The sequence below is a fragment of the Gambusia affinis genome, linkage group LG18 (genome assembly GCF_019740435.1).
Source record: "Gambusia affinis linkage group LG18, SWU_Gaff_1.0, whole genome shotgun sequence".
Lineage (NCBI taxonomy): Eukaryota > Metazoa > Chordata > Actinopteri > Cyprinodontiformes > Poeciliidae > Gambusia > Gambusia affinis.
Window position 1 is genome coordinate 16678855 of NC_057885.1, and position 24909 is coordinate 16703763.

A 24909-nucleotide genomic window follows, 5' to 3' on the forward strand; every position below is an offset into this window, starting at 1 on the left:
TCCATTTCCATAAACTTTGGCCATCTTCCACCATGATGCTCCAATCAACATGCCTCACGGTTGGGATTGCTTTCACAGGGTCGATGTGAGGTGTTAATTTCTCTCGATGTGAGGCGCTTACATGCAGGCCAAAAAGTTCAGGTTTGGTCTAATCTGACCATAGTTTTCCACATGACTGCTGTGTCCCCTACATGACTAGTAAACATTAGCTCTGTTCTCCTTCTGTAAATTTGTTATTGCCACTTTTTCAATGAGACTCGATTGATGGAGCATCTTGGCTGCTTCTCTGATTAATGCTGCCACTTATGGTGGATAGCAGTGTTTTTAGATGTCATAGTCTTTGCTGTTTTTGATGACTGATCAAATAGTGCTATGATAGATGATGAGTTTCAAATGTTTTATAACCTAGAATATAAATAACTTTTAATACCTCAGTGGTACAATTCAGGTGTGCCAGAAGCAAAGTGACAAGCAAGATGAAGCATGTAGATTTACAAAAAGCAAAACTATGTTTTAATAAGTATAACCTACTGTACAGTTTATTTACAGAACACTGTGCACATATTAAAATAGCATATGACTGAAACAAATGTGCAGAGTAGGATAATTTAAAAATGTACAAAATGCACACCTATATAGAGTTAAGACAACTGATTATTTAGAAGTAGCGAGAAAAATCTACAAATAACAGCAGGAATGCAAACACTTATTGAGTTTGTTGAGAGCATTAATGGTTACACAGCAGCTGCTGAAAGGAAGGAAGTACAATAACGCTGCTTTGAGCACCAAAGATGCAGTAGTCTGTACCCCCCCAAGAAGCTCTCCTGTTCTGCAACAGATTGATCCTTGGGGTGAAAGACATTTTTCCAACAGTGTTATTTTAGCCAGAGTTCTTCTGTCTCCCACCACCCACACCGAGTTGAGGGGGCATACTAGCACACACTTCCTGATTAGTTTATCTAACCACTTCCTCTCAGCTGTTGATAAGCTGCTGCTCCAACTTATTATGCCATAGAAAATGGCCGATGCCACACAGTGAAAAACATTCAACAGAAACAACTACACATGAAAGGTTTCTCTCACTTACCGGTCTACTGTGTTTCCAGATCTTTGTGATGCTGTTTATTCACCAATGTGCTTTAACAAACCTCTGATACCTTCACTGGACAACGACGTTTATAAGTGGACTCTAACTACTGGTCAGGCTAGTCATGACAACGACATTTATAGGGCAGATTAAATTACATGCAGGTGGACTCTACTGGTTAGGTGCCTTCCCAAAGCAAATACTGCATTTTATTTTGCAGGTATAAGAAAAAGGAGACTTCATACAAATCCATGCAACACTTTGAGATTTCATTTGTACCTTTCTCTTTAAATACTACACAAAATCCTCCCAAAATAAATAGCAGTTTGCCGTTGCAATTTGCAATACGTGAAAAGGTTCAAAAGTTCAAAGGGTATAAATACTTTTGCAAGGTACTGCAGAACCTCCAGGCTTTGGATCAGTTCATGCTCATCCTTTTGTAAGTTCTCTCTAGTAAAAACTGAACAAGCTAAGAAGATGCAGCTGAAGAGTAATTGTAATTACACACATCACCAGAGGGTAGCTTAAACTCTGACCAACGTCTTTCAACTCAGCAACGTTTTCTCAAACTGCAACTGAATCTGGGCCTGGCAAAATGTAGATTTATGGCTATGACATTCACAGGCAAGCGTGCCTGAACTCCTTCGAGACTCAGTGTTTCTTTGGTTTAAATTCTGAATTCCACTCCGTTATGTTGTGCTACCCCCCCACCCATGTCTCAGACGAAACTTACACTCTCATGTTATTGGGCCATGACATTTGCAGAAACACAGATACTTTGTCTGCTCCTGCAACTGACCTCCATCTTTAAAAAAAAAAAGTTACTACCAGCTCTGAGGAGGGAAAGCTAACGGTAATGAATAACTGCTTTTCAGAACTACAAGTTCATAATCTAGTCATGTTACTCGGGGGTTTCTGACTTGGAAGCCACACATGTGCAAGACTTTTCCCATCGTTTATTATGTTACATGAAAGTGAAAGAGGGGGCCTGCTGCAGCTGACAGCAAACGCATGCTGAAAATGAAATACAAAAGTCAATTTGGGTGTCAGCACGTTTATGAAACGCTCTCAGTTACTTGAAACTGATTTTACACATACATTTTGCATGAAAAGGATAAACTAATCTGGTTACCTTCGTATTCTGGGTAACAAATACGCCATAGCTTACTGGGAAGCCATGTTGCTTTCAATCAGGAGCGCCAGGCCCCATTCCTCCTCTCAAATCTATCAACTGGCTATTAGACCATTAATGCTCAACTGCTGCAGCCCAAGTGTAGAAGGACAGCAGGAGGAATGTAATTTCTCAAGTCTTTCTGCACTGAGAAAGATTGTAAGCACATCAAATCAGTCAGCCTGACACCCAGTATATTGTTGAAGAAAAAAGACGCTTGTATTGTTGCTGTAACCTTGACCACACACTTTGCTTAGCTGAGTTATAACCCTGTTGGGATTTGATTTAAGCTTGTCTATTCATTATGCTTGATTTGACTGTCTTGTGCAGCTCTGCCGTTAAATTATAATAAGCATTTTAAGTCGTAAAACTAAGGTTTGAGAAAACATTGTAAACACATGGGTGTACTTGCAAGACAATAAAGATTGAAAGCTTGCTATTAAAATTAGTGAGCAGAAATGGTACCAATTAGGCAAGTCACAAGATGTCCCTCTTTAGCAGACAGTATGTTTTTAAATACAACACTGAACACTTCAGCTCCATTTCTAACATATATGCTCAGAATTTCCTTCTCCTTTGCATGTTTTACCTGAATAGCCCTGCATATGGAACAGCAGGAGGTAAATGTGTTTCAAATGGCACTTCAGTTCTAGCCAACATGCATATCAGGACTCCGACTGAGGAGTCGAGTTTGGATTGCAGAACCAGGACCTCATGAGACAGGAAGCTGCTTGAGGTAGCAGCAGGACTCGGGGGAAGTGGCTCATTAACCTGGATTCCAACAAAGCTACGCAGGGCGCCATGTTGATTGGTAAAAGAAAGAGGGACGACATAAAGGAATATAATGTCTAATCTGATGTTATTTTTGGAAGTGGTTGTGTCTGATTAATATCTATAGTGTGGTGTTTTTATACAGTCTAGAAACATGTGAATTATATATGTGCATTTTTACATCTCTAGAAAAGTATGAGAAAGAAAGTGAGGATGCCTAATGGTCAATTCTTCCAGCCTTCTATGCTTGATTCCTTCCTTTTTTGCATCCTTTCCTGCTTCCTTCTTTCTGGTCTTTGTTTCTCCTTTCTGACCTTCATCCTTGGTCAGATTCTCTTTTTCACCTTCTTCCAATGTGAATTCACTCTTCTGACCTTCCTCAAAATCTTTCCATCCTTCATTCCTAAACTTAAGTTCGTTTAATTTTAAAACCCTGAAAAGTCCTTTATTTCCATCTCTTGTTCTTTTATTTCCTGTGTACTGGTTACAATTGACTTGTCGCACAGTCCTCCATATGTCCCTCTTCTTTCTTTACTCTCTTTTTCCTTCTCCTCTTTCTTCCAATCCTCCTTTTCCTGTGTCCTTTCTTCCTTAATTAACTTATTACTTGTGTTCCTCTGCTTTTGTCTCCTTGCATGCTGTCTTCTTTCTTGTGTCCTTGCTTGTCTTTTTTTCCATCAGTCTTTAATCTGCAGCAATAACACTTTCTTTCCATCTGTCTGCAGGGTTTTCTCATTTCCACAGTGGAAGCATTGTTATGGACTACTGGAAAGCAGAGTAATGCCAAAAAACTTGAACAATATAATTAAGTTCTGTGTGGAAAAATGCCTGGAAGTGACAGTCTGAGAGAACAATGGAATGGTTTGCTCACCTGGACCTCCATTTTACTAAGCCCTCCAAAAGCAGCTTCTCATCTGGTGGCCCCACCAGCTCCATCCAGTGTCGTACTGGGCAAACAGCCCAGTGAAAAGTTTTAAGCCCAGTTTTGTTTAAAGTTGTTTTTTTTTTGTTTTGTTTTTTTTTCCTTGGCTGAGAGATGTTTTCTTGCAAAAACTCACAACTGTGTATCCTTTCTGTGGTTTTTTCAATTTTCTGTCCTTGTTTTACACCACACCGACAGGTGAAACTAATCAGCGTAATCAAGGCCGCATGCACCTTTCCATGGTGGTGCATTTGCTCCTGCGGGACATTTGAGCACCAGAGAGAGCTGGCAGCTTAACCACACATTGTTTCTCAGCCGAAACCAGTCCAAAATGTAGGCAGGTTTTCAATAATACTCAACAGAAATAAATATCTGCTCTAAATTCATAAATTATTTGTATTTTATATTTTGAAAAGGACGTAAAAGGCTGATAAATTAATATTTTGGAGTGTGGAATATCCACTGGCTCTGAAACATTGTTTTAATGTCTACATCTCAGCTGCACAAACTCTGCATAAGATCCTCTAATTCACAAGGAAAATAACATTTCAACCCAGTGCGGTTCAGGCATTAGAAATCTACAAAGCATAAAAGTAGAAAACAAAAAAAACTGAATGACTAAGATTTTCAGTTCACCTCATTCTCAAACACAGGTTTAAATGATTTCATTTATAATTGTAGCAGGTTGTGATATGAAGTCAACCACTGCATCCAGCACTGCTTTCTATGATTCTTGTGCAATTTTTTTATGTTAACACAAACGAATAGTTTGGAAGTCTGATTGAAGCGTATCTGTTTTTCTGTTGGATTTGCCAGCGTTTCCTTGAGCTGCATCTCAAAGAGCTGACACCATCTACAAGAAGAGTCTGTGAAAGCAAAGCTTACTGAGCTGTGACCAAACCCTCTTGCTCAATATAAATTCATTTTCACTGACGAAGCTTAATGAGCTTTTCCGTGTATTTTAGATTTGCCAAGTTGTCATTCAAGGCACTGGAGTGTTTAAAGAAACTTTTGCACATTTCAAATTGATTGCATGCGAATCAAAAAGCATCAGTAAATACTGAAGCGACAAATCTTAACATCACAGATTAAGAGAAGAGGGAACAAATTCCTCCAGACTGTCTTTCCTTCTGCCTGTTCCAATTCGGAAAATTAAATTAACAAGCCGCAATGACTTGAAAACCTTGTTGCTCTTCATTGAAGGGCGACTGGAACTAATGCATGCTTTTGTGGTACTGCGGTCTATACATGTATATCCATGTATCCAACTTAGTCCACAGGTGTGCATCACTATGTTAGCTGGTGCACATGGGTTCAAATATTTGCACTGTGTGTTTATTGCCCTTTCGGATCCACAGCCGGATTCACATTTCATGTCACATTTAGAAAAGCTTTGAGAGGGAAGAGCCGCCTGGCAAAGTGCAAGTCCCCCTACCCCTGCACTCCCCGGTGAGCGGTGGTGAGGAGGGGGACAGTGAACATGCCAACAAGATCTCAAGCAGAGTTCCTTTCATTGACAAACACCCTGGACATCCAGTTCACGGTCCACTGGACACCAAACACCAATAGGAGCTCCGTTTGGACAGCATGACTTTCTTTTGAGTTCAAACTCTTGGTGGTGCCCTCAGGGCCTCTGGGAGCATACATCATCTGGCAAGCTGCTGGGCAAATCCTGCTTTTCTCCATTACTTTTTCCACTGTGAGAAACAGTTTGAATCCCTGCTGTCTTCCAATGGCCTGAGGGACAAGCTGCTTGTTTTTGCTCCGCCGAGTTGGTTCAAAACTTGAAAAGCTCTCATAAATGTTTGCATCAATTGTAAATACATGGTTCTCAAAAGGATTACTGCCAGTGCTACATTGGGTGAACACCAATTTGTCTTGGTTTCAACTTAAACAATTAAATTCCCCTTCTACTCAGCTGTTTTTCTAGGTGATTTTTTTTTTTTTTTACTTCTCCTAAATGTTTGGACATTTTAGGAATAATATGCTACGTTCTAAAACTACACTTCCAGGCAATAATAAGCATCCAGAACTAGCAGCTCAATTTAATGTGGTGCACACGTGAATGAGCGATAGGGATTTAACCAATTCAAACTCAAAAGAGGTGGTACAAAAACAACAGACTCCAGAGACCACAAGTGATGATATGACAAGTCAAGCAGTCATTTTTTTTTGTCAAAACAGTGAGTGAAGGTTACAAGATACAGAAAACTTGCCACAATAGGCCTACGATTGTTTGAGCAGGATCGCGCCGCAAAAAACCAGAGGTTTTCTGTTTTCAACAGACATTTTTACAGCTGCTTGTAAAGCCACCATTTTAATTGTGATCAATCTGTCCAAACCCAAGATCTGCAAAAGAGCTATTGTGATTCTCTTTAGTCTAAAAGGCAAAAGTGTCGGCTTACAAGGCAAAAAAAAGAGAAGAGCCAACAGCTGCAGATAAATCTATCGGTAGTCAATAGAAACTATATAACAAGGGATTTAAAAAGGTCAGTAAAACTCCCATATCAGCATGCAGTATGGGACAGTAAGGTGACATTATGTGTTTAAATACCGTACTAGTAATGTGATGGTCATCCCACTCTACAAGTGGAGGCTAGAAATTGATGCAAGGTTGGCAAGACAACTTCATCGTGTATGAAAGGACAACAAGTACAACTGCATTGTCACAAATTACTCTGTTCAGCAGTAAAGGGACTGAGGACTATTATCATAAACTATGACTATGATAATTCTAAAAAATCATTTTCACTGTAAATAAAAGTTTTGTATGTATCCTGGGGTATGTTGTAAGTCTCTCTTAGGGTAAAGCAATGTCAAAAGTACTGCATTGTCATACAGAATGAACAATTCCTTAAACAAAAGACATGCTGTTCATGGAGGGTGCCACACATAAGAAGTCAATTTAAACCAATTGGAAAGTTGTGGGACAGGGATGAGTAAATGGGAAGAGAAACTAAGCATTCACAAAGGAGGCTCCTGTGACTGAAACTTTGCACCCGACATTATGAGCACGTTTTTAAGTCATCTTTTACTGCAATGAGTCACTGTTCTCTGAAGGCCTTCTGCTGGATGCAGTGGACCTACAGCGGTGATTTTACAATAGAAGTCAAAAGGTAAAGAAAAGTATAGACATGACGACTGTTGAAATATGGCAATATCAAGATCAGATGAAGCAGAAGCACAACTTTAAAAGGAATAAATATGTTTTACCCATATTTTGGGTGTGTCGCTAAGTCACAATGATGGAAACCTTTTCATTTACCTCCAAGAAGTAAGCTTGTGAGAAGCCAAGACAGGATCTCTGAGCTTCCTGCTTTATTCCGCACAAAAAAAAGGAGTAAAAATGACGACTACGCATCACCGCCAGGAAATGTTCAAGGACACACGAGACAACCATTAGGGCTGGGGCGTTCTGACTCTCCTCCACTCTGTTTTTGGCCCTCGTCCTCAAAGCCTGCGGTGCTGAAATCTGCAGCAAAGAGCCATGCTGACCTCCGTCATATAAAATCATGTAATCTGCTCTCCATTCAACATGCCGCCCTCAGGTTAACGTTGAGTAAAAAAGGGAAAAGTGTGCCACCCTGTCCGGCTTTAAGCTCATTTCCATCTTTTGTCAGCTGGCATTCTTTGCCATACCTCATAAAAACAGCTGTCAAGAGTAGAAAGAGGCCATCTGTGCTTTATGCAACAGTCTTCTCCTAATAATCAGCCTTGAAATCAGGGCAAATGCAACATTTATCCTCCTTTATTTAGACTGATGTAAAATCTGAGCTCAGTGCTACAAGTTTTTCTGTAAAGATTTGCAAAACTATTCACTTTAAATTTCTCCACATTCTGCCATGTTGGAACCACCAGTTATTTCACTGGGATTTTCTTCAATGTCATGTTGGTTTATCACATAAAAGCCTTTAAAAAAACACACACACACACACACTTAAGGTTGTGGTTGAACAGTAGGAAAACGTTTGCTAGACTCTAAATGTGAAGTGCAATTAACTCCAGATTTTTAAGTAGATAAAGTTAGAGGCTTTTGAGCAGGAAGCAACACACTCATAATTGGCTTTTCAGTGCTGGATGCAGGTGAAGCCTCCCACGCTCCTTTGCCATCATCTCCGGCCTCAGTTAGTCACAAAGAGAGCCAAACCTGACTCACCTAACCAGGAGCAGCTGGCCTCGGCAGCTACCTGGAAGTCTGCTCTGCTTTACCTAGCACTTGGTAATTACACAACTATTAGCGCACCTCCTGGCTCCAAACCACACAGAGGGCTTAATTCAGAAGCTGTCAGTGATTAATTACAGGTTGCCTACTAAGGTGAAGATATCAGAGGGGGCTTTGCTAAACTGTAACTTTATAACCCCACGTGGATTACATTGTTTTGTGTAACGGAAAGGCAACCTGTAAACAGGTTTGTCTACAAGAAGCTTAAAAAAGAAGAAGTTCTTCACCCTAAAGGCCTGTGATCATCCGTTTGTGTGTGCAGCTTTACTTTTGGAATGTCAAATTTGGTTTAGAGTTGACAAGCTAGCCTAAACGCTGCTGCGTCTGCTTACAATTATATTTTGTACGATGAGGTCACAACATCCAGCTGATCTAAGCCCTTGCTGCCCCCATCTGTTGCACTTGACAGACAGTTTTCTGTGTGTGCATAGTAAGGAAAAAACTAATTCCTGCAAACTGCAAGCTGTACGTTGCAGTATTCTCAAGAGGATTTTGACCGATGTTTAGCTGCCAAGACCTTTGACGCGCTAACTTCTACAAATGCTTCAAGGAAGATTGGAGGGAAAGGTTGATGCCCGAGAAGGGGGTTGAGATTTAAGCATATAAGGACCTACATTTGCTGACTCCACAGTTTATGATGGTTCCATTAAACATCAAGTTCTGCACTGAAAGCAGAACCCGGAAAAAGGACAGCGTAAATAAAATATGAAAAAAGAAAACAGCCTGCTAATGCCAAGAAATGCTTTTAGAACCATACCACCTTCCACAATTATGTAAAAAAGCTCTAAAATAAATCCGTTGTTTTTTTTTTTATTGCAGTGGCATATTTCCATCCAAAAAGTATAAAAAGTTACGAGAGCAATTATTCAAACATGGAACTATCCTGCCTGGTTTATCACAGCCAGAACTATGATATGTAAGCAGGATAATGTCCACCACACTGACTGAGGAGCGCGACAGGAAATTCAAAACTAATTCTCACCATTTGAGAACTGCAGCACAAATCGGCATAATTGAGGCCAGAAAGTTTCCATAATTACTTATTTCAAAGTTTTTCCACACAATTTCACAGCAGTGGCAAAATTGTGGCAGGGATTGTTTATTTTTCAGGTCTGAAAAGTTTTTAGAAACACCACAAAGTCCGACCTACATCATCTTAGAGTCAGTCAGTGGACTGTAACCAACTTAAAAATACAATATTATTCTAGTCAGTGAATGCATCATTCCTTAGCACTGTTAGGTCTCTATAAGAGCAATGCCCATTGGTATAGAAGCTATTACTCAGGGAAGAGTCAAAGAAAACTATTTTCAGTGTCATTGGGGTGTTTAAAAAAGTTAAAGAAAGTACTGAAATGTAAAAACTTACTTGAAAGGAAACATTATTTTCTACATGTTGTTTATATTAAAAAAAGAAACATTATTTCAACTGAGTTAGATTTGGTGAGCCCATTTGATCAACCCAAACTACCAAGTTTTCATTTTGGGTAAATACACCCAAAACCAATCTCTCTCTGTCTTATGCTAGCAGGAGAAATGGCTTGTGATCTTTTAAGAAAAATCCTACCTATGTTAAATCTAATGCCACCCCGTATTTGTTTACATTTTGTGAAGAAGGAAGTTGAGCCCATGCCTTCCTCTGAGATTTTTGTGTCATTTCCTCTAGTGGTTCTTGGTGCAGCGCCCCCACAGGCAGAGAACTAAACAAGTTTTTCAAAAGAATTGGTTCATTTTGCACAATTCAGTGTGAAGCTGAACCACACCAGCTGAAAATGTACCAAATGTTGCAATTTTGTTCCCCAATGAAACTGAGTCTACCAAACAGACTACCAGCTGTGAAAACACCCTTACATACGATAGAGGTATTTATGTTGACATGTTTCAACTTTCACTTTCCAACATTGACTATAAGTTGTTTAGACACAAGGCAGTGTCTTCTTTTCAACAAATTCACTGTAATTTAAATCAAAGAAAGAAAATTATTGTTCTGTACACGTTTCAAAAACAAGACCTTCAAAATTTCTCTAAAAGACAGATATTAGTCAAATTAAGCCACCTGTTAACATTTTATAACATTAAAGCAATTTAAAAGGTTGGGGGGCTGTACAAGAATCCAGTTAGACAAAAAGATTTAATTATTTAATTTATTTGACCTTAAAACCGTCACTAGGTGGGAAATGACGTAGATTTGATGTAGACTTGACTTTAAGTAAGACCTCATGAGCAGCATTCGCTCAGGATGAAAACAATTCCCTTTTGTGCTGGATTTGGGAGCTGTAATTTTCCATGTAGTTATAAAACATGAAAGAAAGGCCAGACCCAAAAAAGTGTAATAGCCTGTGCAGGTAGCGCTAAAAGCACTCACGATGAGAACAGCATGCAGCATTCGCATCTGCAAACTGAGACGTAAAAATGCTTTTAGTCACTTTGAAGCTTAAAACTAAACAGTACCTGTCACTGTTACAGATGAACGGCAGCAAGATAAAAGCCACTTTTTAGATTTTTACCTAGAATCATGTCAACATATAGGAAAATACTCTAAAGTTCAAGACTGATTTTCTAAGGAAAAATAAAAAGAAAACTATTGAAATTTCCTCTTATTCAAAAGCACAAAATGCCCCCAAGCGATGGCCCATTGCACTGCCTATACAAGCACTCCATCTTCAATGACAGTAATAAAGTGAGGACTGTGAAAAGCACATTATTGTCCTCACACTGAGAAAAAGAGCCACATCTGAGCCATAGGCTGTCCCTTAGACAGGGGAGAAGATGGATACTGAGTGAACCTATTCAGAAGTCAGAGAGTGTAAAGTTATTTGCTTGAAAAAAATAATAATAATAAAAAAAATTATATATATATATACACAGCTTGCAAAGAGTATGTTTCAAGGTACAAACAATCACAGCAGCTAACCAAAAAGTATGCATAAACAAAAACTTGAAAAAAGGTATGTTTCCAAAATTTTACCCTGAACCTTTAATCTCCCATTAACTCTTATGTAACAGTTGCATTCTGGGACATTATTAAAAATTGCCTAAACTTAATGAAAAGTTGTCTCTGTGAGAGATATCAAGCAAAGTTTGAAGAGAAAACAAAATGATCCCCCTGCAAAGGTTAAAAAATGTGATTTTCAGGACTAAAACTATGACTGATGGTTCCGTCACAGTGGTTATCTTGCGTAGCTTTTGTAAAGTCACCCCAGATTCCACACATCTGCATTCAGTCACATTTTTGGCAAAAGAAAGATGGATATGATCTCTGACTGGGATCAAAAGCTATAACTTCTGATCATATCTTAAACCTAGTACAGTTCAGATGAATTCAAAGTAAACACCATGAAGGAGTTTAAAACTGGTTATTCAGTCAGCTTCTACAAATTTCCATCCGGAAGATTTAGGTAAGATTTAGATTTAGGCAAACTTGTGTAATAGATGCCCACCAGGGCTGTTTCCCACTATAAATTTCTGTATGATAGCTCCAGGAAACTACCAGGTTGCAGAATGATGCGTAGTATGTCATCAGCTGTTGACTGCCCCTGGTTTATCCCTGTCACACTTCATTTGAGTCTGATTGGCTTTCATGGTTTAATTTCTGCCCTGTGCAGAGATGTGCGCAGAGGAAAATAAAGACCAGATGTTTGATGAAGTGCAGAGAGTTCCGTGACTGTGATGGGTCTCATTAATGTTAATCCTTACAGTCATTTTGGTTTGTTAATTCAGGCATGCCCACTCAGCAGATGACTCATTCGCAGTCGATAAAAACACGGGGTGAAGAAGGGGAACTCATTCATTCAGGATTATCGCCTTGTCGAGTTATGTCTTTTTAACTTAGCCAAGACTGAATACAACAAATATGTCTGATAGGATGAATGTTTGAGCTTATTCCAAAAATAGAGGACAGACAGTCTGCGAGTCCAACTTCTAATTGGAGGACAAAGTCTTGCAGCACTGATGGCAGCTGCTGAGCTATAGAAACAAAATCCAATCAACCCTGTTTCTCATTACCAACCTATAAGTATTGTTCTTAGAAAGAGTTTTAAAACCTTTCGATGTTAAGTTTGGTTTGGGACTGAACCACGGTAACGTGTGTGTTTTCACATAAACCCATCTATCATAGCTCTGAATGTTTAAGTTACATTTTGTTCTCATCTGACCACAGTGACTTTTATCCACACTTTTGTTTGGCTTTCTGCCTAAAACTTTTCCATAATAGCCAGATTTATAGAGTGCATGGTTAACAGTTGAACTGTCAACAGATTTTACCACCTGAATTGTGGAGTTCTGCAGCTCCTCCAAAGTTTTCACGATGTCCTTTGTTTACCTAACAAGCCTTTAAGATCTTCAAAGTATGTCCTAAGATTAAATTACACAAATTCCGCAATGTGTTTGTTGAGATGGAGCATTTTCAGAGTAAAAGGGACTGGCCAGAAAGGCATATTTGTGTTTGTAGAAAAAAGAGAAAGGGGAGCCATCTATTTCTTTTTATCAACTTTAGATTTATCCACTGCTTTGTGTTGGGCTGGTTAGCTTTGCACTCTGACAAAATGTCAAAGAGATTTAGGGGTGTGAATGCTTTCAGGGTAACACCCCCGAGTCTATGACGCAGAGACTGATGGCCCATGATCAAAATTTTAAAAAGTTGTGAAACTTTGAAAACTACCTGAAGCATCAAGTCTAGTAAACAGCCACTAAGTAGTTCAGCAGACTGCCAGGAAAGAGCATAAAGTTCCTGGAAAGCACATCAGCACAGCTCTGTGGAGTGGACACAGCTTTACAAAAGCTTGGTGGGCACTTTTTTTTTCTGACCACCTCGACCTTTTTCATCCGAATCTAATGAAACCAAGTATCTTTTAAAGGCAAATGTTTTATTGTGCCTCCAAAAATCGTGCAAGTCTATGCATTTTCTTCAGAAGTAACATGCTTAATATCCCCTCTGCGGGACCATAAAGGCTATTTCTATTCTGTTTTGCTCCCATGTAAGTGCCAAAGACATTCAAAATGCTGGCTGCATGCAGCAGTGCTTTCCACTTTTTTTATACCATTAGTTGGGTTCAAACAAGGTTAATTTAATTGCTTTCACATCACATATAATTCTCTGGTTCATTACTGAAATTACAGCGATTAGCAAAGCGTTGTTTCTGGGTTGATCGGTCATGAAAATAGTCCTCAAAAGTTCTCAAAATCATTTTATTGAAGTCCCAAACGGTTTGGCTATCAAAGGGAGAACTACAGCAATTTAATTTAGCTGAAATGCTTCATTATTTAAGACTACATTTAGCTCTGTTGGATATTTCACTTCTTTAAAAGAAGGAGCCGTTTTCTCTGGGTGATTGCACAAACATGCAGCATCTAACAAAGTGAGGAGCACTGCTAAACCGTCACAAGACCTTCACTGCATCCCCCTAAAATTGCTAGAAAGTTGACCAGCACTGCAGGAATAAATGTTTCCATCTACTGGTGGATAATGAGAATTTCAAGTTGTGTTTGTTGCCTATTGTGTCAAATGGACAAAAGAACGCAGCATCACAAGTCAAACAGCCCCTCAGAGTCACAGCTCAGCACCGAGCAATTTGCCTTTGGGCCTTTCCGCTCAGCTGTTACACAATCAGACCTCCCAAAACCGTCCTGTGTCGACAGATTCCTACTCATTCCTCCATGTTTAACCGCTCCACCCTCCCTTAGATAAACAGGGCCAGCCCAAGTCTGCATGGGGCCCACGGCTGGCATTTGAGGGGCCTGCCATCAAATTGACCCACCAGCCACTACAACACCGCTGACTGTTTCTTTTGGTGCTTTCAAAGCTGGGTCAGTTTTGGTATTTGCAGTAACATGAGTGAGTCAACATGATGACATGATGCAGTATGTTTGACCATTACAGCAGTCACTTCACATTAATTCCTAAAGGAACAACAGTCAATATAAAGTTCTCAGTTAATTATCTTCACGGTATGACTCTTAATATAACTTTAAGCTATGCAAGATTCATGAAGTTGAATCTCAATAAAAGAAAGCGTAATCAAAAACTTCATCTTACCATTTAATTCGAAAAAATGAAACTCATCATATAGCTCACTTACACACAGTGTAACAATTTTACACTCAAAGTTTCTTTTCTGATTGTGACTGCTGTTGCTTACTGCTACAATGAAAACCCAAAATTATGTTTCTCAGGGAATATTTAAGACAAACAGATCGAGTTTTTATTACAGGAAAATAAGCCTGCTGAGACGATGAGTGCCCCCAGAGGTGGGCACTTAAGAACGTTGATTTGTTGTTATCACAATAAATTCCATCCATCCATTTCCTTTACACCCTTCTTCCCTAAATGGGGTCGGGAGGGTTGCTGGTGCCTATCTCCAGCTGCGTCCCGGGCGAGAGGCGGGGTACACCCTGGACAGGTCGCCAGTCTGTCGCAGGGCAACACAAAGACTTACAGGACACACAACCATTCACACACACACTCACACCTAGGGAGAATTTTAGAGAGACCAATTAACCTGACAGTCATGTTTTTGGACTGTGGGAGGAAGCCGGAGAACCCGGAGAGAACCCACGCATGCACAGGGAGAACATGCAAACTCCATGAAGAAAGATCCCCGGCCGGGAATCGAACCAAGGACCTTCTTGCTGCAAGGCAACAGCTCTACCAACTGCGCCACTGTGCAGCCCCTACAATAAATTCTATTTAATGTTAAAAAAATGAATTCTTACTGTTGGTATTGTTAGTTGTATTATTTTCTATTTTTAAAATACAGTTGCCGTGTGCAATTTAGTGATACGAATCACACTTCTTTCCTAAAGAAACACATTACAAATGGGGACGTTTTTAAAAAGCATGTATTTGCGTTTGTGTGGCTATAATTTCCGCAACACCCAGTCACAGTCATACAGTTAACTAAAAACATCTAATAAATAGTTCTTATCATCAGCTGTTATCACAAAAGTACCACAAAATATTGTGATAAAATTATAAGTCCATATCGCCCAACTCTAATGCAAGCAATACTTGGTCAGGATTCCTGCATAAATTATTGCATCAATGCAGCATGACTAGGAGGCGAACCCGATTCAGACGGATGGCTTGTTGATGAGGTAAGTCAGCCATTTGATTCAAGTGTGTTGGAGAAGATAGAGATGCATAATAAAAGCTGCAGACTAGTAACTCTCCAAGGCTGGACTTGAGCCCTCCTGCATGCCGTATATCCTCTGTGAGGTTGGGGTCAGGTGTGTTTGCTGGTCAGTCCAAAAATCTTCATTTGGAAACTTCATTTCCAAATGAAGTTCGAAATGTACTTTCTCCTGTACAGAACACTTTGTACCACTAAGACACAGTCCATTCCATTATTCTCAAGAACAGATAAGACACATCCATGTCTCTGGTTGAAGAGAGGCTTAACACTCAGAATGAGACACCAGCGGATAAGTCTGTGTGGTTTTTCTTGGAGCCCTGACTCCAGCTGCAATCCTTGTCCTGTGTTTTAAACTCTCGAATCGGTTTTGCTTAATAATTATTTTATGGCAGTTGCTTGTGGATTTGTTTCTTCTGCCACACTTTTTCCTTCCACTTAACTTTCATATAAGATTATACAATCTCAACAGCCTGGTGTATCAGGTAAGGTGTCACTAACTATCTGCTAGACAACTGTCAAGTCGGTCTTCTTCATGATTGTGTTGGCTATAACATTTCTGTATAAAGAATAATTTTTTTAATTGGTTCTAACTATTTGAGAAACTGACCAACGGGTTTTCATTAGCTGCAAGTCAAAATTATCCAAATGAACAGAAATAAACACATGGAAGAGATTAGTCTGTGAGCATAACTTGCAGGCATCACTATTGAAACAGAGGAAGAAAAGTGAACTTTTCAACAATCTATTAAGTTGCACCTGTATGTGCGCAACCAAATTCTCTTGGGGCCCTAATCAGGCATAAAGTTAGTGTGTAAATAGGACTAGGAAAAGTGAATTTACCCTTACCTGGGGGGCAGTTACATTCAGCTGAGGCTTGTCTTGCCGTCCTGATCTTGGCGAAATTCTCATAAGAGCGCTGAAAATTGCAAATGAACGTCACTTTAATTCATCTGCACGGAAAAGTGAGACTGGATCATATGAAGGCAGCTAAAAAACAAAAAGTGGAAGTCACGGTTTACCTGAGAAAGCAACTCATCCACTCTCTGCTGCAGCAGAGAATTGAAATCCTCCATGGAGTATCCGCGGACCTGGATGAAGGTGCGCTCCGACGTCCCGCTCTCCAAACCCACAACTCGGCTCCTGATGTCTGCCGCGCTGATGCTCAGATGGACGCAGAACGCGATGGACGCCACTGAACATAAAGACGAGATGATGTTCAGCGCTGTCGTGCGATAGTGTCGCTTCACTTCTTTCTCCATTTCTCCACTCTCTTTAAATGTCTTTCCACACACTAAACGCTCCTCTTGTTTTCTCGATCCCCCGCATTCAACTGCGCGCCGCCGGGAGTAAACCGCATCTGGTGCGGAGTCACGAAAGGGATGGCACGCTGCTGCTGCTCCGAGTGTGTGTGTGGGGGGGTGTGTGGGTGCGTGTGTGTGTGTGTGTGCGCGTCTGAGAGAGAGACTGCAACGATTCGTTCGCGTACTTTATGGTGACAGCCACGGATAGATGAGTAGAGCTCCTGCAAACTTGTTGCACAGTAGCCTGATGCAGAAGGAAGCTGATGTTACGCACGGAAACGTAGAAGGAGACACGAGCTGAGGGGGGAGAGGGGAATGGGAGGCAGTGCGCATGTTATGGCGACAGCTCGCACTCTCATTAAGGCAACAACCCGCCTCCAATCTGCCATGACTGATTAGCATAATTTATTGAACCCCCCTCTTTTTTGGGGTGCTCCAATCTGGGATGGGGCGGTCACAGTTGCCATTACTTGATGGGAAGCGCTGTTGTGCTGCTTGTTTTCCCTGCGAGATCCACCACTTGTGGAGCGAGTTAGAGCGCTGCGTAAAAATGCTTTTAAGGGATTAAAAAGCTGTTTCCTGCAAAATATGATTCACAATAAGGGCTCTAAAAATAACTGCTTGTTTTGAAAAAAAAAAAATAGAAGCTGCAGTATCTTTGCGTAAAAGCGCAAAATTATATCAAATTACATATTTAGTGGGAATTAGATGGGGTAGAAACTATGGTATAAAAAGAACTGTTTGGATTTAACACAGAAAACTGTAAATTAACTACACTATGTGTCTGGTTTTAGTTTCGTTTATGTGCTGATATTGTGAATTGGGATTAAATTAAAGTTTCAAGACGTCATCATAATTTATTCCACAAATAAATTAACACATTACCCACATCTGCTGTATGAACAATGCTAATTATCATCATAACAGTGATTAAATAAGGATCTACTCTAAACTCTTGCAGTTTTCCCATCCTCTGACATTATCTTACAAAGTATTCTGAACACCATGTTTGACAGTTACAGACCTACTGCTCTTTGGCGCCACCACTCGGCCAATATGAATTCTAGCTCACTTGTAAAATGTGAATCTAGCTCGCATAATGAAGGCTGCATGCCTCATATGACTGATATACCCTGGGGAAAAATAAGCTACGCTTCACTCTTGTACTTTTTCACATGTGAAATGTGAAAAACTACAACAAAAAGTACAGGTTGTAATGTGACATTTATGGTTGTCACATTACAACTACAAATGTCAGTGCATTTTATCAAAATGAATTGTATCTGAAAAGTCTCAGTTATGCACATTAGGAAAGTAGAAGGGAAGAAACACTTTCAGAAAGTTCAAACGAATACATCTAAATATGTGGCATATGGTTGTCTTCCTAGAGACAATACTTCTCTGTGTAATTACAACTGCAAGTCTTTTGCTACCAGCTTTTCACATCTATAAAGAACATTTTTGCTCTTTTTTTGCTTTGCCAAAATGCTTTGTGTGTTGAATTGAGAATGGTGCTGAACATCGATTTTTAAGCTTTATCAAAGATTATGAATTGGTTTTTGGGTTTTGAGTTTGACTAGGACATGTAACAGGGTGATTGCCTTGGTAAAAAGTGGACCTCTCACCCCCTGCCACCAAACAAATGACGAACTGTCTTTCCTGATTAGAACCGAAGGACAAATGTCCAAAATACACATTAAGCATTTAACTATTTAATTCTGCTTATTGGAGCTCAACAAGCTCTCAGAAACAATGCTGTGAGAAAGTCACTTTCATTTAAGTCCTGTCAACCTTAAAGAAGGAATTAAACTCTTTGAAAATGGGGATTCAGGTCAATCTTCATACTGCCTGAATTTGTCCACTTTCACAGCAGCCCATAATATGAGTTTTCTGCCACCTGGATCGACTGGAGACCTTTGTCACTCACTCACTCCTTACTCGCTTTTAAGTAATAATTCAGCATAAAACTCTTCCTACCTCTGTCTCTTGAAGGAGTCATTGGAATTAGGCTTGGGTCACGCAAAGGAAGGAGAGAGAAGCAATAAGACAATCTGATATAGACTCTGATGCATAGATGTGTTTGGATCCAGCCGGGCCAGCGTTTCAGAATAATACCTGAGAAAAAATAAAGGGTTTAAAAACAGGGAACAGAGCACCAATCCAATCAGCAACAGCAGGAAGTGTTAAGTAGGAGAGAACATGTCTGAATTGCAACCAGTCCAGTTTCCTTTAAATAGAAGAGAACACACAAAGACAGAGACGTACAAAGAACCTTGGGTCAAGAACAGCAATTCAAACACATTCAATGAACATGTCCATATAATTAAAGAACAGCGTTCGTTAAAATATGTGACTCAATCATTATGAATAATGAAGGCTTCAACCAGAAATTTAAACCCTCTAAATTTCTCATAAGCACAGAAAATCTTTGGCTTTCTGCTTGGAACAACCCAAGGTCTTTATTCTGTGAAGGTAAGAGGTATTTTGGTTCTAACGAATTGATTTGGAGATGACACTGTGTGCATTATTTGATGAGAAAAGAAAAAGAGGTGTGTTGTGTTTGTCAAAAATAAATAAATAAATAAACAAAACAACAAAATTTTATTTTATGCAATAACATCTAAAAATGTTTTGCAAAGCACTGCACTCTGTCCATTTGCACAACTGTCCTGATGTCCTTGGTGCTAAAAGACTTCCATTTTCTTTATTTTATTAAATGCTTGTGTTTTACACTGAAAAGTCTTCATTGCTCTGTGTCCATGGACACTGCGTAATATCTTGCAGTTAGTTGGCGGTCATATAATTAACCATTCTGTTCAGATTTACCTTGGTGGAGGTCCTCAAATAGTCAATACATGTTGCATACTAGCACTGTTGCCTTGCATCAAGAAGGTCCTGGGTTCGATTCCCGGCCCGGGGTCTTTCTGCATGGAGTTTGCATGTTCTCCCTGTGCATGCGTGGGTTCTCTCCGGGTTCTCCAGCTTCCTCCCACAGTCCAAAAACATGACTGTCAGGTTAATTGGTCTCTCTGAATTCTCCCTAGGTGTGAGTGTGTGTGTGAATGGTTGTGTGTCCTGTATGTCTCTGTGTTGCCCTGCGACAGACTGGCGACCTGTCCAGGGTGAACCCCGCCTCTCGCCCAGGACGTAGCTGGAGACAGTCACCAGCAACCCTCCTGACCCTATTAGGGACAAGGGTGAACAGAAAATGGATGGATTTTGACACTGCATTGTTGCTGAAATGTGCTACACAAATAAACTTGATTGAAAAGGAGCCAGCAAGAAGAAAAAAGAAATCTGACATCAGGGAATACTTAAGATGATGACTCACAAGATTCTTAAATAACAATAATTAAACCCTTCACCTCAAAAAATTCTCACCTTCTTGAAATTTCCACTATTTCTTTGTTCTGCAAAACTATATCAGTCTTGCACAGCAGAAACAGACTTAAAGCTGTTGGAAAACTAAAATTCTGGCTTATGAGTAAAATTATAAGGGATCAAATCAGAGAGCAAATAGAAATCCAAGAAAAATAACTTTTGAAGAATTTTAGATTTTCGGGAGGCAAATCAAAACTCAAAGAATACTGCCTGCCACAAGAAGCACTGCACTCCGAGAACACTAAACCAAATGTCTATTGTCAAATCAGTCAATGACAGAAGAAAACAGCCACTGACAGTCAACATATACCAGGATTGGCTACAAATAATTTTAATAACTAAAAAAGATGAGTTAAATAGGATTTAATTGACTCTCCTGTTACTAAACGTGAGTTTGACAAAAAAAAACTTTGTGACAATGTTGCATTTACTAATTGTTTTTAAATATGTCTGTCTGAGTAACAAGGCTGTCACAGTTTAAACAGCAGATGTCAATGGTGAGAAATGAATGACGAATCGAGTAATGAACTTTTGGGCAAAGCAATTGGCCGGGAAGCTTCATGAGACTTCATGTGGCCACCACTACTATAAAGCGTTGTCGCCATTAAAGTCGCTAGATTTCTTACTAGTTGTTTTTTGTTTGTTTGTTGTTTTTTTAGGGGGTGGGGGGTTGTGGAGAGTCGATAAATATAGGGTGAGAGGACGAGCCTTCTGCTTCTTCTTCTCTTTTATAAGGTCGGTTGGCAAACAACTTTTAGGTGCATTACTGCCACCTTTCAGATTGGAGTATAAATGAGATGTTTTTACTACTACAATCTCCCCTAAACACCCGTTATTCTTCTTAAAAAAAAAAATACTGTTAAAAACTACATCCCCAATGATCTCTGAAACAATTCCCTTAGGTCTAATATACATTTATTCCTATTTAAATTTCAAATTAACACCTCTATTCATGAACATACTAAAAATTCTAAAAATATATGTTCTACTGTTTCTATTTGTTTACAATGATTACAACCTGTATTAGGTTTATTAATTATTTTAGGAGTACTATTTAATCCCTTATGTCCAAATCTTATCCTGGTTATAATATCTCCTTTTTTAATAGCAATCCTGTTTATCACCTCTGTTTATTTGTACGCTTGGACACTTTTTTTCTTGTCTTTCGATGTACACAGTATCCATCCTCTCTGAAATTGTTCAAGTTATAATGAGCGTCTTTTCACACACGTCTGTATTTTTAAAAGCGTTTTTGCTTCTAAGGACATGGAATCTGGTCGAGGACGTTTTAAAAAGACGCGGGTTGATAGCAGCTCACCGCAGCTGCGTAGTGTCCGTCTCTAGGCAACGGTGACGTTCAGCGTCGGTCCGTAGCGTTCTGGGCTCCTTTAGCTCCACGGCAATTTAGCTGACCTTAATATTTTCTGTGTTTTATTTCGGTCATTATTGTTAAACGTAGTGTTGATGTGTGTATGATAAGCGTTTCTATCAGACTGTGTTGTATCGATTCAATACGGTACGCCCATTTAACGGCTAAATAAGGGACGACTCCGTATTATACGGGAAGGGTGGCAGCCTGATTCAAGGGTGCTGAGATGCAGTCTAAAACTGGCCTAGATACGCCACTGTCCAAACATGTCCAAGAACACTGCACTATATTAGCTTTTTTTTATGGTGTTCACTTTTTGTTTTTCCTCACTTCTCTTTTGTATGATTGGTTGCATCTTCCTTATGATGCCTTTTGCCAACGTTTTTCTTGTAGGTATACAAATTATTTATGATTTAATGTATAGGATTTTCACTTTCTAAAAGTAAATGAAACTTTAGTCCACTGAAATGATTTGTAACTTACTGATTGATGAAATTTGAAATGATCAATGTTACAATCATGCTCAGTTTTGATACTGTTTTTTCTCTCCTATGTTTTGTCGCCATCTAGTGGACTAAAGAAATAATCACCTTTATCATCCACTGACTGTAGATGATGAACAGTCAGTAGTAGTTCTACCTACCTGAATAAGTAGCTTTTATTCAACTTTGAAAACATTAGTTTAGGCTGAGAAAATAGTTTTACTCTAAAAAGATGTGTGAGAAACGGTTGTCTCCTGAGTAAAAATTGACAGGTGGAGTCCTGGTGGGACAGTCACGTTGTCCGGCGCACGACTCAAATCAAGAGTGACGTCAATACCCGAGCTTTTTTGGTTATTTATTTCAAAAGTTGCTACATCGAACCAACAGCGGGAGTTTGGAATCTTCTTAGAGAGTCTAAAAAGTGCATCACCACGGGCAGCGGCCTGCCGCATCACGCAGGATCCAACGGTGTTTATTTTTAGAAGCTCGTCTTCTACCGTAGTTCAGCCCTCATAACTCCCAATCTGCAACAATTCATGTTTGCAGATCTCTTTCATAGCTGAGGAGAAAGGACCGGAACCGTCCTGAATCTATCAGCTAAAGATGAGGTGAGTTCATGCGTCTGTTTTTTTCTTATATGAAAAGATACCAAATTTGATCTAGGACATTGAAAATCTAGCTGTTTATATGCATAATTCCCCCGTCTTGCTTTTTTCCTCCCAGAAAATAGTTCTCTGTAGGAACAGGATAACACCCCCAGAAAAAAACTTTAAAATAAATCTACCAAACATATAATTTTATTTTGTTTAAAATAATATCTTGATATCTCCTAAAATAACTCCAAGTTGTTGCTTTGTGTTGTGCCTTGATGTGCAGTTTTCTTGGAGGCAATATTGGCGCCCCTCCAAAAACAATGTACCAGACCAGCTTCATTGATCCCAGAAGGTACGCTGTCATGGGCTACACTTCAAAAGAGAGGAACCCTTACCACCAACTAAAGGGCACGCCACTTGAAGTAGCTTCGGTCAGGTATAGACTTCTTTTCAAAGTTTCAAACATGTTATATGTTTTGGAATGTTTTAAACTCACCCTTACTGATGAGGTCTATATTTATTCGAACAGTCAGGGATGAGCAGAAACGCAATTGGTAGAAATATGTTTGGCTCCATACAAGTCATAGTTTTAGCTTCCACAGATTGGTTGCATGTTTATGCAGCGTGAAGAACAGTGGATTGCTTAAACATCTCATCTCAAGTGTAAAATAACATCTGTCTGCAACATCAATTGTTTCTATTGTAACCTCGCCAGCCCCTGGACAAGACCAAAAAAAAACTGCCAAAGGACAGCTAAGACAAAATGAAAGACCATCATCAAAATGCATGTTGGGAATGTGATGTGGGTTGGTGTTGACATTCAAGACCTTTTCTATACCCTCAAGGGTTTTTGGGACGATAAAAAGATGATCAGCCCACAACTAATAAGATCACTGGTAACATCGCACAATCAAGCAAACTCAGAGTACAAATCCAAGCTCCCTTGTTTGCCACAGAACATCTACAATATTTCAATTTTGTTAACATGTTAAGATCATAAACAGAATGTCTATGATTAAAAACCCTCAAACGTGGTTGAAGTTGAATAATTCTGAAAACAGAGAGAAGATATTTCCATACACTCATGTAAGAGTCACTGTTAGTCATTGAAAATACAAAATAGCAGTTATTGCTGCCTATGGGGCTACTGATTGGGGGATAATTACTTTTCAAATACAGTCAGATTGAATAGGATGCCCTCCCTCCCTTTTAGGAAGGTTATCTTTTATAAATAACATTATTTGATGACATGGGGCTAAAGCTAAAACAGAAGAAAAATCTGTAACATGGTAAATACTAAGCAAACATCTGAAATAATCTGTCAGAGATAAAATATTTATTTTCCCTACTGTTAATGAATAATATGAAACACTGTTACTCTGTTTATAACCCTGTAATAAAATAAAAACTCTGAGTTCTGTGATTTGTCTTCCAGAAACAAGTTTGTAGTCAAAGCACAACCAAGCAATCAGCAAAAGGGACTAAGGGTGCCTGTCCAATCAAAAAATATTATCACTGTACGGAAGTTTGCAAGGAGCCCAGAGCCTCAGGGTTGGACTGTGGAGGACTACACAAGTGTGTATAAAAGTAAGCAACTGGTTAATGCTCGTTCTCATACATGCAATACGGCTAATTATTCCAACTTAATTAGTATCACACTTATGTCCAACAGGGGATTACCAAGATTGGAGTAAAGAGACACCGGAAAGGTTTAAATCGAACTCAGCCTTTGAACAGAAGTTAATAAATTCACAAAGAAATAGAACCTTTACAAAAAGAGAAAAGCAAATACCTTTTGAAAGCGCTACCACCTATAGAATGGATTACATCCGTCACCGGATGTAGCTTAACAAAGGATTACAACCTGTTGGTAATGCTGGAGACTCGGACTACAAACCATCAACATCTTAAATTCAAGACCGGATCGATCGAAACTGAAGATCTCAACCCCGCCAGGTGTTAGAAAATTCCACATTAAAACATATCAAGCAACAAACAGTCAAGGCTTCTAAAAAAAAAAGAAAAAAAAAATTGGTTCTCAAGGAAAACTTATAAAAACTGCAGCAGGACTGCAGCTGAAATGCAACCAATCGACCCACTTTTAAAAGGCGGGTAATCAACAAAGAGCCCATATCCACAAAGATGAATAGAGTTACCAACAAGTGTGATTGTGACGTCATGGAGAAGCTACAAAATCCTGCCTTCAAATGCTTTTCCAGTATTTACTGGTAGGAGCGGTGCGCTGGTGTTCGCTGAACTACAATAACCGCTGGGTCTTTTTCAAATTTGAAACAATAAATGTCCAAACAGAACAACAGATTTTGGAGTTTACATATTTTTTACACTCACTGACAATTCATTTTCATTGTTTTGATTAGAAAAAGAGAACAAGTGTGTTTGCTACAGATGTTTTTTTGTTTTTTTTTATGTTTTTACTTATGTCTTTACCAAAGATATATTTTTGGTAAAGACATACATTTTTG

At 39.3% G+C, this 24909-nt stretch overlaps 1 protein-coding gene across 10 annotated transcripts in view; it reads right to left on the reverse strand.

Moving 5' to 3' along the window:
• The window catches only part of LOC122820619 (collagen alpha-1(XXV) chain), a 291526-nt gene extending 274629 nt beyond the window's left edge, over nucleotides 1-16897 (reverse strand). For 5 of the 10 annotated variants that reach the window (XM_044098190.1, XM_044098189.1, XM_044098193.1 and 2 more), the window contains exons 1-2: nucleotides 16320-16881; nucleotides 16147-16216 (exon numbers count right to left, since the gene is read on the reverse strand). In XM_044098190.1, the coding sequence (XP_043954125.1) occupies nucleotides 16147-16216; nucleotides 16320-16559 (310 nt within the window). In that variant the 5' untranslated portion in view covers nucleotides 16560-16881. Of the gene's footprint in view, nucleotides 1-16146; nucleotides 16217-16319 lie in introns of all 10 variants that reach the window. The other 5 variants (XM_044098194.1, XM_044098188.1, XM_044098192.1 and 2 more) reach the window with 4 other exon arrangements.
• Between the last annotated feature and the right edge of the window lie 8012 nt (nucleotides 16898-24909).